This window comes from Numida meleagris, chromosome Z (genome assembly GCF_002078875.1).
Source record: "Numida meleagris isolate 19003 breed g44 Domestic line chromosome Z, NumMel1.0, whole genome shotgun sequence".
Taxonomy (NCBI): domain Eukaryota; kingdom Metazoa; phylum Chordata; class Aves; order Galliformes; family Numididae; genus Numida; species Numida meleagris.
Window position 1 is genome coordinate 59,108,898 of NC_034438.1, and position 18,578 is coordinate 59,127,475.

An 18,578-nucleotide genomic window follows, 5' to 3' on the forward strand; every position below is an offset into this window, starting at 1 on the left:
AATAAGCATTTGAAGGTTATTTGAATGTAGGTTAACAGAAGAAAAAAAAAAAAAGTGCTATAAGAAGAAGCTGCCAAAGATTGGTCTCCCTGATGGTTTCAAGATGATTTTAACTGTAACATGCACACAATAGATGAGAATTTCACTAGATGATGAATCTTATTAAGTGGTCTATCTTTTCAATCTTTAGAATTTCAGAGCCTCATTGTGGTTGTAGCACACAATGACATTTTTATCCATGACAAAAGTCCTTTCATGTACTATTCAATAAGGAATATACTCCTTACATGATTAGATTTTCTTTTTCCCAGTCTTGTATACATTTTTCACACTCCTTCCTTTTCTCTTCTCTTTGAAACTCAAGAAGTCTCCCTATAAATGAAGGCTGGACGGTGGTCCAATAACTCATATGCCTTTGACACATCAGCTGGATGGCATTCCAAAAATCTAAACAATTTCCAACAGTAACACCTGTTTAAAGTGTATTGTATGTCAAGGTTAAAATTAAGATACAAGAAGGACAGTACAATGCCTTTAGTCCTTCAGAAAACAAATAATGAAACCAATCTTTACTGAATTTAGTGCTGTTAACTTAAGAATAAAATCTTAGCTTGTCATAGTTTCCCCTAAATTGTATATAATTGGTATGTTGAATAATAAGAAAACTGTGAGAGATAAAAACAGTAATCCCATTCATTCTTTCTATAGCAATGCTTTGAGGCCACTTAAGACATATGTAAAAGTACAGAATTAATGGGAGTTTTTGCCCCCAAACGCATTCCTACTTTTATTTATAATGAAGACAAGGAAAAAGCATCTTTCTCATACACTGATGAAATATTTTGATTTGTACAACAAAAAGGGCTTTTCTGCAGGAAATATCTAGTTGCAGAAAAAATGGTTATTTCCCTAAAAGCTATTAAAATTTCATGTGCATTAATTTCACCCTTCATAAATCATGAAGTGATTTCAGATCACCCTTCATAACATGATAATGTTCAGCATGAAGGAAGGTATGTAAGCAGACCAATCTGCAGTACTGAAACATGAAAAACATGATATCCATTCCTTCACAGTTATCCCTGGAGATGGCTCACATTGTATCAAACCTTTCTCACCTTTATTATTTCCAGCTCTTCAGGATTAGTCATTAGTCTTGTAATGCTTGATGTTTTTCTACAAGCCCATGTTCTCAGTGCTATATGATTGGTGGTGTTGTCTATTACAAAGAATAGCTTGAGAATAGGGCTTCACACATGTCATATCACCAGAAACACAGAAAAGTTGGCTGATGGGACCTCAGGAGGTCATTTAGTCTGTCAGGGGGTCAGCGCACTGATCAGGTCAGTATGGTGTTGCCTAGATGAGTTTTAGAATTCTACAGCACTGGAGATCCAAAACATCTCTGGGCAATAGTTCCATTTCTGTAACAACCCCTAATGAATTATTTTTCCTAAGATCTAGTCCAAATCTCCCAAGCCACAACTCTGTGCCCATTGTTCCTTATTATTACTACCTGGTACTTTAAAGAGAGACCAGAATTGATCATAGCCAACACGGGTTCACAAGGAGAAAATCCTTCCGAAGTAACCTGATTTCCTTTCATGACAAGTTTACCCATCTAGCTGACCAAGAGAAACCAGTAGGTGTAATATTTCTGGATTTCAGAAAAGTTTTCAATAAAATTTCTCCTTCAGGAAAAAAAAATGTCCAGCATACAGCTAGACAGAAACAGAATGTGATGGGTAAAACATTGGCTGATGGATCAAGCTCAACAGGCTGGCAGGCATTTGCTGGTGGGGTTTCTTGAGGCTCTGTTTTGGGGCCAGTTCTCTTCAATGCTTTCATAAATGATCTGGATGCAGTACTCAAATGCATATTGAGTAAATTTGTGCAGGAAAGTAAATTAGGAGGAGCTGTTGATTTCCTTAATTGTGTGGAGGCCTTGCAGAGAGATCTTGACAAATTAAGGGATTGGGCAATCACTAACTGCATGAAGTTCAACAACAGCAACTCCAGATTCTGCATGTGGGATGGGGCAACTCTGGCGTAAGTACAGACAGGAGGATGAGAGCCTGGAGAACAGTCCTGTGGAAAGGGATCTTAGTTTCTGGTTGATGGCAAGTTGAATGTGAGTCAGCAGTTTGGGTGCCAAAATATCAGGACATAAAATTATCAGACAGCACTCAAAGGAGGGCTACGAAGATGGTGAAGAATCTGGAGGGCAAGGTGCATGAGGAGTGGCTGAAGTCCCTGGGTGTGCTCAGCGCAGAACAGAGGAGCTGAGGGGAGGCCTCATGGCGGCTGCAGCTCCTCACAGGGAGCAGAGGGCAGCGCTGAGCTCTGTGCTCTGGGGACAGTGACAGGACCTGAGGGAACCTGGGGTAGGGGTTAGGAACAGGCTCTTCACTAGAGGGCAGTGGGCATCGAACAGACTCCCCAGGACGTTTGGACAACACTCTCAGACCTAAGATGTGGATTTTGGGTGGTCCTGTGTGGAGCCAGGAGTTGGACTTGATGATCCTTGTGGGTCCCTTCCAACTCAGGATACTGAGATTCTTTCATTCTAAGAGCACAGTGTCATCATCATTTTACTGACTTTTCAATTATTTGCATACTGCTACTACTGGTGTCCTCCTCACCTGGCTAAATAAGCCCCACTTCCTCAAACACTTTTCAGAGGACACGTGCCCCATGCCTCTGACCACTGTGACCTCCCTTGTACCCACACTCTCCATATACCTTGTGAACCAGAGGTTCCAAAACTGTACAAAGTATTCCAAGTGTAGCCTCATTAGCATTGAACAGACAGAAATTAACTCACAAATTGCTGTCCAAAATCATCCCACAGCATCCCAGAATTGTCTTATCTACAAGAGGAATACAGTGCTGCTCCACACTCATCCTGGCACACTCTCTCACTTCAGCAAGATCAGCACTCAGATATATAGTGTCAAGGCTGAAGACACGCATGGGGTTGGTCTACTACAAGTGTGTAACTTCACACATCTCTTTACGGACCATTGTGAGGTCTTCCTTCAATTTTATGAAAGTCTTCCTGGATCAGTTGTGCAATTTCATTGTCAGCCATATCCCCTGGTTACTGTCAGCCACAAACTTCCTGAGGCTACACTCTGCTTTTGTAAAATCTGGGAGCAGCATTATGTTTTTCCTTGCCATCAGCCATATTCTCAGTTGTCACTGTTCTTCAAAAATGATAGTGGGCTCACCACTAAATAGCCAGCTCTTTCAGCACTTCTATATGAATCCTTTCAGCATAATGGATCCGGGTATTACATCTTTTCTAAGTGGATCCCAGACTGCTTCTCCCCATCCGTTTGCTGCTTGTCTCCATCTGAAAGTGAGCCAGTGCACGAAGAAAGCTTTGCCTGTGAATAACAATGCCCCCTCCACCCCCCAAAAAAAGAAAACGGCGTTCAACATTACTTTCTACACATAAAAGCCACATTCTCAACTTCTGAATGGCATAAGCTGGCAGTGCTCTTTCAGTTAGTCTTAAATAACAGTACAGAACTTAGAAGAATGAATTTGAAGGCAAAATACAGATTAGTCCTACATTATAATTATACTGACATACTTCTTTCAGATGTGTTATTGAGAAAAATGCTACTTATGGTGACAAAGAGAGATTAGCAGCAATACAAAATGAAGAGGCAGGTAATTTGTTAGAGATAGGAAATCAAGTTGGTTGCTATTTTATTCTCAGCAATAAGAGAAGTCTGTTCTTATTGACAGAGCTGGAAGATAAAAAGAATGTACCTCATCCCATGTTCCTTTCAGTGGATAAATTTCCACTGAATGTAGCTATTCATCTTACAGTTACATTTCTTTTGTCATTGCCCAATACATAATTCTTACTATTACTAAATTTCTAGGAGAATTATTAAAACTGCTTTGTCATCTTCTGTCTTAAAAAATGATTTGATCGTTGAGAGATTTTTCCTGAAATGTATTTTCAATATGTATGTTCTTCAAAAAGGCTGACGGAGCTCAGTAAATGCTAGAAGACCTAAAATATTATTTAGTATCTATATTTGTTATTTAAAAATACATTTATTTTCTTCCTATTCTATGTGGGAAAGTGATTGAAATACTCTTTTTCTTTAAATTACTTGAAAATCCAGTAAAGTCAAAGCACATTCAATATATTTGCACCATCATAAACACAGAACTCCCAAACAAGCTTTATTTGAAACTACACACTTTGTTGCTTTGACTTGTTTTCTACTATAGACTGATATTTGGATTTATTAGCTAAGGACTTTGAGTAGATAAAGGGAATATTTTACAAAAATTTCATCAGTAATTTGTTAGTATTTTAATAATAACATATTTTATTAAATTAAATAATGGTAATCATGCATTAGAGTATGTCTACAGTGGAACACAGAGAATAATACTTTCAGGAGGAATATGAGGTAATATACATAGAGAAGGCGATATGAAGTCAAGTACTATGTTGTCTTGATTCAGTGAATGATCAAGGTGCTTAGGTGATTTCTTAAATTTGAACTGCTGCGTAAAGCATACCAGTGCTACTGCCCAACAAGGATTACACCCCAGAAGATTAGCTGCTGATGTCTAAATGTGACAACTCTCAAAAAGTGAAAAGCTTTCTCTGTCTCCTTTATATTAGTTCCTTTCACTGCTTGGTTTAAAATAAATGCACAAATGAATGTATAATATTTGTCAACTCTGGGCAAACTTGCAGGGCTTTTGATTTTAAAAAATGTAACTTATTTTTCTATGACATCTTGTTCAATTTTAAAACAAGTGAGCAGTCCTTATTATACTATTTTCTTTTTATTCAGGTACGTTTGGAGGAAACAGAAGACTCCAGAAACAGTGCAGGAATGTACTTGATTTCATGGATGTCAAAATGCAAAGCCTGTTGTAGATGTGTATCTAGGTGTTCTTGTTTTTTTTTCCCCTTGGGTAGTGTATGAATTCTTTGATCCACATTTATTTGCATTTGATTCATGCACTGAACTTACAGAAAACGGTTTGGTATTATTTGTTCGATCTCTATGTGAGCACACTTATGCAATTTTCATGATATTCTCTACTTGCAGTCCAACTTAACCTGGCAATACTACAACAACTTCACTGTCTTTTGTTGAGGTTATCCACAGAGCATTCTCTTTTCTGCAAAACTGCGAGGATGCCTTTTGTAACCCACCATATTTACTCATGTCTGTCCAGTACTTCATTTTGTTTGCTTTTGCATACTGCTCTGAACATGATTGTGTAGTCCATCTAGGACATCAAGAGAAGGTGCTTTAGGAAGATGCCAGAATGAACGAGAAGTGATCACATTTACAGCTGTGCCCCTTTCATTATCCCCTGGCTCTGGACCCCAAGTCAAATATCAAATCTTAGGAAAAAAATATACTATTTGCAATTTGTACCGGTATGGGTTTAAGGACTGCTTTTTGTTGCTGTTTCTTGGGTTTTTTTTTTTTTTTTTTGGTTGTTGTTTGTAATGTACTACTACTGCATGCTTTGAAACTTTGTATCTCTGTTCTCTTTTTGCTATCTCAGTGTGGTATGTTTTTTTGTTTTGTTTTTGCCTCTAAAACTTTTGGCGTTTCTCTTGGCACAATTATTTTCTGTTGTTCCAGAAACAAGGTATTCCTCATTACCAGGTTGTTTTGCCACCATGTCTACTAGTTTTCTCTGAGATTTTATCTCTTTTGTACCTGAACTGGTGCTTGCTCACATTCCAATTAGCTTCTGCTATTCTAATTATTTAAGTTTGGAGAATGATACCTGCTCCTGCCAAGGTCAGGTTTGGGTGTGCACCTGCTAAGTAGACTTCTGTACGCCCACCTTTCTTGTTAAATGTACTATAGGCTTTTCAAACATTCATATATGAAATACTGAGTCTTTTACTGTTACTTGTTGCCAATTAGTTGATCTTTAAAATTTGTACTTTTAGTCAAGTCAACTGTTTTGTCCAGTTTGGAAAAGCAAGTGCTAATTCCAGATTTTTCCATGGTGTCTTGGGAACACTTATTTTAAATGTAACCCTTTTGGTAATCCAGTTATGTGGGTATGAATCATCCTAGTGTGCTCAAACACAGAATGGGAAAGGACACTTTATTCATTTATGTGTCAGCCACAACAGCCGGATCTTTTTGAGTACTGTGGTTAAAGATGGGACACCTCCTAGTCTTGATTAACTCTTTACTTGATTTAAAATTGATGCAAAATGGACTTTTGGTTCTGTTGACTTGTGGTGGGGACTAGAACAAGGTACAGGAAGCTAGAATAGGGGTAGCTCGGGTGCAGCTAATACTTTCCAGTTTGCGGTGTGCATGTATTCTAAATTGTAAGATAGAGGCTTGAGGAGTCCAGTGCAGATTGTTGGCAATAGAGCCAAAGAATAATGAAGATTATAATGAAAAAGGGTGCAGATAAATGAACTCAGCTGAGCAGCCTCAGCTAAAGCCTAACCCCAACCTCTCTGCAAACAAGGGGAAGAGATCCACCCACCTCCCTGAACTTTGAATCAGCTTCGATTGAACAGTAAATATGCCACTGATGACCTCCGCTATTCAAACCAGAAACACCTCGCAAATCTCATGAAAAACACAGTGATCTGTGTTACTAGTATAGCATATGCAAAATGGCTTGTGAAATCCTAGCCTTCAGAGAGATACACACAAGACAGCAGTTTGTTCCTTCCCTTCTGACCCCAACAAACTGCTTGTGAATAAACCCCCTAAGAAAGTCATATGTAAAGAGGTAAGTGTCTCCTGTTCTGCACTGAAGGGATCAGGAGCATCACCCTTTCGCAAGAGAGCACAGAGCATACTTCAATGACACAGGTGCTGCCTGGATGGCATAATCAGGAACGTGCCACTGAGGACTAACTCCAAGCATCAGATATCCCAAGCACAGTCCTTAGCTCCTTTTATGTTTTCTGAAATTATTTTGGGATTTCCTACTTTTACCACAACAGAAAGGAAAGTTCTGAAATACCTTTTAAACTTTCATTTTGGCCTCAGTGAACAGATGAGATATAGCTATCCTGATTTTCTGGGTGATGGTTTACTCAGTAACCATGTAAATCAGCCATTGTTCCCCCAAGCAGCACTTTGCATACTAATTCCTGAAGTTACAGAGGAAGGACTGTCCTCCCTCTTTACGCACATGAATAGCGTGCACTGTAAGCTCCTCTCTGATGGAAACCATTTCTCACAGGAAATGCTCAGAAACAATCTGTCCTTAGGAGAAGATTTTTTTATCAAGTGCATGTCCTAGGAAATGTTTGTCATGTGGCTAAGCAACTAAATTGGATAATAAACAGTGCCTTTGCAGTCTCCTGAGTTGAATCCATCTGGATAACAAACACATTTAATGGGCTGCACCTCTGTTTGGGGATCTGTAACTGTTGAGCAACAGGGAAGCAGGTCTCTGCCCCTTGTAAACCATTTCATGTTCTCTTTTCTCTTGGGGAAAAGTGTTTAATGAATGTGAAATTGCTTTCAGACCAAAACAGGGCACATCATGTAACAGAAATGCCCACCAATATGTAATAAGATGACCTTTTCAGGCAGAAAGCCTTGGCCTAGGTTAAACAACCACTATCGGTTCTGAGCAAAAATGAAGACATAACACACGGGAATGACATATAAACAGCACATCCCGAGAGACAGTGGGGTCCTCTGGAAATCATTATTAAAACTAGTCATCCACTGCTAAAGCCCATTTCACATTTCTCTCATCCCAAACCAGTTTGAGATCAGGGTTTCTAGGGGCACTGAGAATGGTCTGTTAGGCAAATCTGTAACGCATACTCTTCTCCTATAGAGTTTGCATGATGACACTTTATTTTATTGAGACAATTCTGTATTATCTGGTTATCTGATGAACAGCACAGCTTGCAGGAATTGGGCATTATGTACCGTCTATTCACCTTGTTCTTTCACTGATTTTTTAATTCACACTGCATGTCTGGTCACCTGAACCACACATCAGTTCTTCCGTTTCCTGATTAGATAGCTAACTTTTAAAACAGGAGAACAATATATGCGGAGAGGTTATTTATAAAGCTGTGGTGTTTCAGGAAATGTTTTTTAAACACCTTTTATTGCAGAGATTTACAAAGCACTGAATACTCTTGCCTATTAAAACAAACAAACATAAAAATGGTAGTGCTGTGAAAGATCTATTCCTTTTTCTGAGGGTACTCAATGCTAAATAGGTATCCTTTCCCTTTAAACATTTGATAAATTTATACATTCAAAAGTAATTTATAATGTCTAATAATGAAAGGTAGATGTCCTATTATATCTCATGTCTAAAATTTAAAATACTAGCCAGGAAGAGAGAAGACACTTGAAATTTTTGCATGTCTTTTCAATAGAAGAAAAAGTATTTTGTCTTTCAGGTTTTGCAGATCCTCTAGTGCTAGGAAAAGAAAAACATGTAAAATATTTTTCCTTTTGATACATTGATAAATATTGATGTAATTTGATATAAATATATCTGCTGTGGAGGTGCTGTAGCACATCCTGTAGACCAGCTGCCAACTACAGACTTTCCCCAGATTCCACCTTCCATCAGGGTAAGAAGCCACATGTCAGTCGGATACAGACGTCTGCTTGGTACATACAAGTTGCTTGCTTAGGTGGAGAGTTAAGGAAGCAGTGCAAAGCGGAAGGCAATGCAAGCAGCCTGGCATTGCTACAGCTTCAAAGCTGAGGCTGTGCCCCATGCACAGAGCCAGAAAGCCAGAAGGTGAAACCTCTAATATTTGGTGTCTTAATTTTTCATTTTCTAGCTCCTTAGAATAATTTCAAACAAAGCTTCTGGACGAATACAACTGGGAGCTGAGGTGCAACAGGGGATATATCTCTCAGAAATGCCCCTGTTCCAAGTGGTTCTGCAGTCTTTGTGCTGCTGATGGGTGCAGCTGACAGAAAAGTACAGGTCATGACAGTGCAAATTATCCAAGCCATGACCTTGTATGGCACAACAATATCTATAGAAATACCTGTCTTTTTCAGTTGCATGAAATTATGCATGCAAGTATTTCTGACATTCTAAAATCCATAAAAAGCTTTGAGCAGAAGTGCACGACTCTTAATGTTATATCTGTGTGGCACTTAGTGGAGCGCGTGGACCAGCAACACTCGTAAGAGATCAGTCAACAATAGGAACTAGCCAATGAAAGAAAAAATATGCTACTTCTACAGGTCAAAAACTTTAAAGTACATTAACTGTAACAAAACAACATAAAGACATCAAATTTAACCAACTGAAAAAAAAAATAGATTGAGAAAAGCAAATATGCCATCCCAGTTTTCTTTGGATTTAGATGAAATCCTAACATGCACATCTCTATTATCAGTTCTGACTTGAACAATATTCTAGGCATGTTTCAGTGTCTGTTTCCCATGTCATTTGCTATCGTACTGGACCACTAGCGCAATAAATCCCTGCCAGACCTTGTGGAACTCACATTTTACACAACTCGTTTTCAGCATCCCCTTTCACTTCTTGCATACCTCCTCCTGCAGGTATAGAAGTCTTGAAACTTGCAGCATTCATTAAAATAATAATTCCATGGCTCTGCGCCATTCATTGGATAAAACAGAGTAAGAGTCATGCTGCTGCAACTTCCATGGGGTATATCTTGAGCTCTGAAATTTGGAAGGGGGAGAGGAAAAGGAGGGGACAAGCAAGGACACTGTGGCCAGCCCTGCAGAGCTGTGACCACTGCACTGCAAAAAAAGGTTTCCTAAAATGCAACTTTATATACAATTACTGGAGAAAATCTACTCATGTAGCTTCACAGAAAAGAAAAAATCATAATGAATTTGTGCGCATATATGCTAATATACACAGAATAAATAAATGATAATTTGTATTTAACAGTCACATGTATTACAAGGAGAATAAGCTACGGTTGTTTTTCTCAGTTTAAATGATTGCTTTTGACTGAGATGTACATTTTGAAAGTGTGTAGATTTCTGCTTATGGAAACCCTCTCATTTTGAACTCAAATCTAAAATACATCTATTTTGAAAAATATTTTTATTAAATATATAAATATATATATATATTTTGAATTCCTCATCATTTGACTGTTCTCATACATTACAGGCACTTTCCCATCCATTATAGACTATCCTCCGTTGTGTAAACAACTCCATAACGTGCAGTAAGGCACTGAGTTTAGTGTAACACAGGACTAGTCCAGCAGAAGCACCCACATGTGACTTTTTTCAAAGGGCTATTTTATTTTGGGGGGGGGGGAACTAATCATCAACATCTAGTCTACATTTGATTTTTTCAAGGAAAAGATCTCTAATTTACCAATGCTGAATGAGAAAAGCCAATCCTCAAGACTTACCTTTAATTAAAAATCAGTATTATAGTAACAGAATTTTAAAGCTTTGTGTTTGTGTGTTTGCTTTTTTTTTAATAATAGAATTAACAGCAAAAATTGAAATAACATGTTACTTTCTGAAGGTTGCAGAAGCTTCAGTCTTACTGCCATAATTATCCCAGTAACATTACATAAGTAAGGAAGCAATTTCCTTTCCCAGTTTATTAACTATGAAATTAAATGCATGCAATTGTGGCAACTGTTTCAAAACAGTGCACCTCTTTTATTAACATGCATTCTATATGTTAATTTCAGAAACAGACAAACACCACCATTAACACTCACAGTGTGTCACACGCAAACCATCTTTGTTTCTGGATTTTGTTCAGCCCAAACACCAGATGTCTACAGGAGGACAGAAGGAAGCAGCAGCAGCTCTTACCTGCAGGCTATTGAAGATGATGAAGAAGACCAGCATCCAGAGATGCCGGTAAGCCATGTGCAGTCCTCCCCACAGCCAGGTGATGGAAATCAAGGCAAAGAGGTAGAGCACCAGGGGGATTTCTGGAAAGTGGAAACAGAGGCTTTCAGTTGGTGTGAAGAAGCACTTTTTAAGCACTATGCAGGCAATGGGCAGCCATGTCCCTAAGCTGGGGACAAAGCCCGGTGGGTGGGATGAGCCCACAGGATGCACAGCAGAGCTCCTGGCAAACTCTGGGGATTTGTGGAGGAAATGGATTTTCAGGAATTGAGGGTAAAGGGGAATGAACGTTAGCACTGTTCATACAGAAAATAGCAAAGGCTCTGGCTCTTCAGTGTAGAAGCAGCTTATTCTCTGATTTGCTGTTGCTTTCCCTGCAAACTGAACATGAATATGCATCTGGACCTATAAAATGTCAAGAGAATGCCTCTGCTCCATTGAGGAGTCTCCCCAAATCAGAATTTGCACGGATTAACTGCATTTACATCCACAAACACACACGCCTGATGCTGATACATGCGTCAGCACTTCAAATCCCTTGCTGTCTTCGCAGTGTGAGGGATTTCAGGAGCACTGTCATGAAGGTGTTTGCATGAAGCAACAGAGGAAAGCAGCAAGACTTACAGCTCTCAGCCCCAGCTCATCCTGCTCCTGACACCCAGGCCCCAGTTCTGAGAGTGCCCATGGCAAATGACGAAGTCCATGTTTGCCTGGTCTACAAGCTCAGAGGTGCAGAGGTGCTACGCGAAGCATTGCCCCTTTCAATGCCAGCCACAGTGCATCAGTGTAGAGCTCTTCCAAATCCCCAAGGGGAAAGGAAAAATTCCGCATGGCCTCAAGAGACATTTAACAAAGCTTTTCTGTAGTAGCTACTAATATATGCAGCTAGCAGCACAATGCTTTTACAATAATCAAAAACATAAGGTTCTTTAAAGCACCAGGTGGCATAGTAAGAAATGAAGCACTATGATTCCTTTTTATCCTACATTGCATACACAATGGAAGTACTTACCAGGTGTGTGCTTAACAAAGTTCATAAAAATTGGCAAGGACCTGACAATCTCAAAATATGTCTGGTTACAGAAATAACCAAATATAGCAAAATAAAAAATGAAAAAAATGTATATAAAATGCTGTTTTTAAAACTGATCTTTCTGAAGGTAAATTCAGTAATTATCCATAGAGAAACTAATTAATTTACTTACGAACAGATATAAAGGGAAAAATATAACCATTTTGTTAAACACCCAAATAATTTAATAAAATTCAGCTCTTTAGAAAGCACAAATGATGCAATGGACTGGCAATTAACAATCACTAATGTAGGCATACTCTAAGCAATGTGCAAAGGTCAAAGTTAACAATGCAGAGAACTTTCTCAGAAAGTTCAAATGGTGACTTGGCTGTTGCATGACACTACAATATAATCCAACTCAGGTGGGAAGCTGGGAAGAGAAGAAAGGAAGTTACAGGAGGACAACTTGCAGGCAGCAGAAGTAACAGCTTGACTGCTGCTTTTACTACACAAACATCACAAAAGGAAGGTTATCACAGTATTAATCATGACCTGACAGCTCTAGATCATTAGGTGTAAAGCTGAAGGAGACAAATCAATACGCTGTCTAGATCATATACTTTTGATGTACAATGACCAGACTTTATTATCTTCAAGCATGTGTGAGGGATAGCTCTGACAAATTCAGTGCCACCACAACAGAACAGAACTACCACAGGTAAAAAGATAATCAAGCTCACTGCGTCTAGCAAGATCTCTAAGAAACAAACCTTCAAGAGTAACTGAGATAAAGGTTTATGTAATGAATGCTATTCAGTACAAATTATTAGTTACAGGTTTTATATATGTGGTACAACAATAAAAATGGTCTGAAGATAGCTGTCTTGTGCCACATGCTGAAAGCGGGTACAATTAAATAGTCTGCTTTTATCTTTGTCAAAATCAATTGCTTCATTATCAATATTGTAAGGGGCTAACTCAGAGCTGAACTTTGCCAGTACTTAAGGTCTCAGCTGCTTGAATTCCCTCCACCTACATTCTGATAAGACCATTTGTTGTATTTTCATTAAAAAACCCCTCAATAACTAGAATTATATCAGAAAATGTATTAGAAAATCAGCAACAATTCATCTAAAGTTTATTAAAATAGCATTACATAAAAGAAAAGGGTGCCAATAAAAAGCAATCTAGTTAGCTGCGCTTTCCGTCACGTGGAGAGGAAACTGACAATCCTTCTCAAACAAGCAAGTGTATTTCTGGACAGAAGTAACTTCACTTACAAAAACTGTGCTCTGAATTCAAGTGCAGCAGTCATACATACAGCACTTGAATAAATCTCAGAAGATAAAAGACTGCAGTGGGACAGTCAACTCCTTTTCAGTGTGATGTAGCTGAGGCATTGTCAAGCAGTTTTGTTGGGCTTTATATATATTGGAACTGTGTTAGTTCTTTTTTACATGATTAACATAAATTTTTCAGTACTTGGACTGATTAAAGGTTTTATTTAAGCAACAGTCAGTCCACCTACTCCTTAAGAATGTCTATATCTGTATCTATCTACACATACAGACATAATATATGCACATATCATCATCCTGACTGCTCGTAACTCCTGAGACATCTCTTCCCTTTTCCTTAACTAGAGGTTTAAGAGACTTTGGCAGAGTTGATGATTCCATAGAGATAAATGCAGCTCACGCAGCTCTAGCTGCAGCTGTTCAGTGTTTGCAGACTTAGCACAGTCCACACTGGTATTTGACCAGGTGAAATTACATTTTATTTACCAAATAGCTCTCTTTGCCCACGGTTTCTCACTTTTTCCCAATTGCTGAGAAAATATTATGTTTATTATTAACTTATCTATAAACCTGTTTTTTTTTCTGCAATGCCTGCTGTTCTGAGGGCTGTCCTACACTATAATCCTTTTTTTATGGGCAGTAAAACTACAGTTTTACTGCAGTAGGGGAGTCCTTAAACACTTCAGATTTTGTCCAGTGATTAACATAAAAAAGATGCTGCTGAGAATTTGAAAGAAAGGCTGTAATATTCCCATGACATGTTTGGATCACAAAATTCATGAAACAAAAAAAGTATTAAAATGATGGAAACATACAATTTTCTTAGTGGGAACCTGGAAGGAGCTGTACTGGGTGAGAAAATTTATTGAGCTTTGCCTCCAAAAATGGGCAAAAAAGCTGCCCAAATGCAGTACTGTTCCAGCAATTCTGTTTACGACTCAGACTCTTCTGGAACCAGACAAAGTTGGTTTCTTTCTATTCAGTAATCTTCAGGGCGTTTCTACTTCACCAACTCATCTGTTCTGCTGTTGGAGATGGATTCATAAACATAATTTTAATTTCATGCAACCAGGAAACACAGCTATCCCTTCAGAGTGCACATCAGTTGTGATAGAGTAAGTTGACATTGCCTGCCACTACCCATTTTAATATAGAGGGAAGTGACAGGGGAAATCCTCTTGCACATTCAGCCAGCTGTCCCTTGTGCAGAGAAAATGGATCTTTAGAAATGTCTTCTTGCTGTAGATCCTGTGCTTTACAGCTAAGAAAACTTGCACTTGGGCAGAGAGAAAACCTAACAGCTGGATGAACTACGTGCTTGAACAGAAGGACCAGAGTAGGAATAACATAGAATCATAAAATCATAGAACAGGTTAGATTGGAAAGGACCTTAAAGATCATGGAGTTCCAACCCCCCTGATGAAGGCAAGGTTAAACAAGAAACTAAGATCACCTAATTGCTATGGAGAAAACCTGTAGCACTACTAGGAAAAGCAATTGAACTAGGAAAACAAATTGCTCTTATAGATCGCCAGAATTGCAGCTGTCTTCAGGATATCACAATTAGTCCTTTCAGAAAATCACACCCAGTCAGGGAGGTAAGCTTTCATCAAGTTTTAGCATTTGGTACCCATGAAGTAGAATGGATCTCCCAGTTTGGCCTAGATTATATATTTTAGAGGATAATGTGCTATTATCTTCCTAGAAGTGACATTTAATTCAAAAGAAAACAATTTTCAGATCCTGAAATGGCCACTTTTCTGTTTCTTCTGTCTGTGCAGTTGAGAACCACTCCTTAATGTTACATACTATGTTTCATTACAAAACCAGTTTTAAGCTGCCAGGTAGAATATCTGAAGGTATTCTTTCTTTCATTACCTGGTGTAGACAGGTAATAGGACAGCATTTTCCAGGAAGATGAGTCTGAACAGTGAAAAATGTTAAACGAAGTAGAAACTAATAAGCCTGGAAATTATTAGAAAATATTGAAACTCTGAAGTATAATGCTGAATAAGTGCTTGTAACCGTCTAAATGATTTAACAATGAAAAATAAAAAATATATTACACATTCCTAACATATCAAAATGTTTGTATTCGCACCACTGGGTTGGCTCACAATGCGTCTTATTGCCTGCAGGTTTTTTTTTTTTTTTTCCTAAAAATAGAAATGTCAATAGAAGAATCAATTATATAATACAGCTTTAATGATCTTTTGAGTTTACCTATAAATATTTACTATACTTATTCCCCTCAAGTTGTTAAGCTGATAATGCAACTTTAATTGTTTTTAATTGTTCTTGGCTAGACATGCAGACCTGCTACAAAACCTGGACAATTTTTCCTAACATTTTTTCCTATATGACTGGGGGAGAATGTATAACTACTCAGAATGTCACTGTTTTGTGGGAGACCTAATCTCAGTAAAACATTTACAGACTATTGCTTAACAAACTGGGGATTAAACTTAGTAACATAACTACAAAAATGCCACAAAAATCTGTTTTTGAAACTACGTTTGAATAGCAGTGTTCCAAGCCCTTCTGGCTCCTTTCTTGATTGCTTTTGACAACTGCTAGAAAAGATAGAAAAGGAGTTTGGTAACAGGATTTTGTGGCCAAAATAAAGAAGTTAACAGATTTCCTCAGAGAGTTTGAAGGAGAAAATTCCAATACCACCGCTAACATGCAATCAGCAACCCAAGACAAAACCTCTGATTCCAGATTGTAGATGTTAAAGATGTGCAGACTTTAACACCATTTGATACTGCAGACTAGAAAGCTGGCATATAAATGTCCATGAAATCCAACTGGAAAAAGCTGCCCATAGATAATTGGTAAAAACACAAAGCAGCAAACTTGATAAAATATTATCTTTGGTTCATTCACATTTTTTTATCTGTTGGCCTTACATCAAGTAAAGGCTTGAAATAAAGAGGAGAAGCAGTGATCACACTAAGAATAGAGATTATGCAGTTACTTAAAAAGCATAAAATACTAGCTTCTTCAATGTTCACATTTCATTTCAGGTTTTCAACAAACTTTCTCACAAATCTTAAAGATATTTCATGTTATAATCAAATGAAAGACCAGGCTTTATTTTATTTTATGACAGCTTATACTACTACTGCTGTACAGAAAACACAGCAAATACCATGGCAAATCAAAAAAGAAAAAAGAGTACCTACTTATCTTAATGTAATAAAATTATTTAAAAGTATTATGCAAGATGTTAAACGAGTACTAAATTCACAACTATAAAGGCATAAATCATGCAAATTAACTTGCTTCTGCAGAATTCTTTAAGGGAAGAAAGCTAATTTGAGCATGTGAAGCACAGTAAAAACAATTTAAATTGCATGAGGGCAGATGATTACTCTAAGTTATCTTATTCAGATCTTTGTTCTTTATGTCAGCTTGTAATTATGCTTGTGTATTTTGTCTTTAACTATATTTCTAAAAGCCTCAGAGGCAAAAATTTGTTTTTCTCCTAATTACAAAAAAAAAAAAAGCCCCTTGAGCACTATGAAGACTAAAATATTATCCAGTGTACAACTGTGATGAATACTGTGAATACTGAGGTGGCCAACACCTGGCTCTTGATACCTAGATGGATATTGTCATCTCAAGATGAAAGCACTCTTGGAATTCACCATTCCTTTGCTTCTTTTAGGTATATCATACGTATTTTAAAATTCAAGATAAAGATTGCAGTGTGCAGCTTTACAGGTTAAAGAAGACATGTAACAACAGGTTCAGATTCTCACTTAGAATCAAAATCCCAGTCCTCAGCAAAATTTCCTGAGTGCAGAAGCATGGTTGCAATGTCCTGCATTTGCATTTTGGATGGCTTGTTTCTTGAGAGGATCACCTGGTAGTAGATATATGTGAGTTACCCAGGATGACGTGTTATGGCCAGGAACTGCATACTGCTAGGATGATAAATATACTAAAGAAATTTGTATTAGGGAAGACATGAAAAGGTAGTCATAGTTTTAGAGCTAAATATTTAAGGTATTCTTCATAAAGTTCTATTTTGGCAACAAAAGGTTTTAATCTTTAGATTCCTTCTGGCACATTTACAATCATGATATCTGAATAAGGAACAATCTACTGCAGTATTTATGCCTAGGGCATGAAAATTAAGTTACGATGTTCCATAAATTGAGGTCATCCATTAACCATGGTACTATTAGAACAAAAATACAGGTGATTTTTCAACTAAAATGTTTCCCTTATATTTTTAAATCTTAGCAAACTTATGAAAAGTTAACAAACAGTTGGAAAGGAAAACAGTAAATATTGGACTGCTATCTTTTTTATTTCCAATTTTTGTACTTGTATATTAGGACTGTCAACAAAAAAACAATCCTCTGCTAAATAACCCCATTCCAACCTCCAGTTATTACAGCCAAATACAGCTATCCTGCTTTCAGACCACCTGATTTCTTTCAAAAGCAGTCTTTCTTGCTGCAAACTTAAATATTAGTTTACCCAGAGGCTGTTTATCCAATGCACGCTCCTGACTTGGCTGCTGTCAAGGCTAACTTTTGAGAAGTTGGTTTCTATATTTAGAAGAATAATCAGTCACTAGAACACGTTTGCTGGAAGGCTGACAGGCTGACTGAGTTCAAGCTGAAGCCTCTTTTCTAGCAAGCCTAATGCATATCTTTGAAAGAGGACATGGGTTCAGGATGACATCCTCTGTAAATCAGATTTCACACTATTTTCCAGCACTCTTTTTTAAGGAAGAAATGTTGCTTGCTTTAAAAGATAATTAATTCTTGACTCTTCCATTGCCCTTTCTTCTAGCCTTCTACTGTGGAGAAAGATTCCCTGCCCTAAGCATGCTGTATCAACCACAGTGTAGAACAACACAGCTAGTATTAGAGTGATGCTGGAGTGGTAAAAAACAGAGAGGGCAAACTCACATATCTGGTGCTCCAGTGAGGGCAATGAGGAGTGTGCACACAGCACATTCCTTAAAATAGAAGCTGGCAAATGGTATTAATTTCTTTTTATTCTCCACTACATTATTTATAATCATACACTTCTACAGAGCTATTCCAGGCATATGAAAAGACTAGGATAAGCTCTATGGGAAGATCACAGACCATTGGCAAAGGAGGTGATAATGATTAATAAGAGCAGAGTTGTGCTGGGCTGACTGTCCTTATGCTGTGGTCTTTTCTTTAAAGCCTGAAACCTACCAGAATAGAGTGTAAGAGACGTGACTGCTCAAGAGTACCCAAGATAAACTTAAAGGACCAGGAAGAACATACACATGACAGTAAAGGAGGTACAACTAGAAAGTTGTAACTAATCTGTGAATGGGTAACAAACACTCTGCTCCTACAGACAGAACAAAATAATAAAGCACAGTGCTGCCTAAGTTCATGAATACATTTTATGATAGCAGACAGAATT

General features: G+C 37.8%; 1 protein-coding gene across 1 annotated transcript in view; it reads right to left on the reverse strand.

The window, feature by feature from the left end:
• Positions 1-18,578, reverse strand: part of ADGRV1 (adhesion G protein-coupled receptor V1) — a 257,698-nt gene that overhangs the window by 33,274 nt on the left and 205,846 nt on the right. Inside the window, exon 87 of the mRNA XM_021381087.1 lies at positions 10,803-10,924. Coding sequence (XP_021236762.1) covers positions 10,803-10,924 — 122 coding nt within the window. The remainder of the gene's footprint in view (positions 1-10,802; positions 10,925-18,578) is intronic.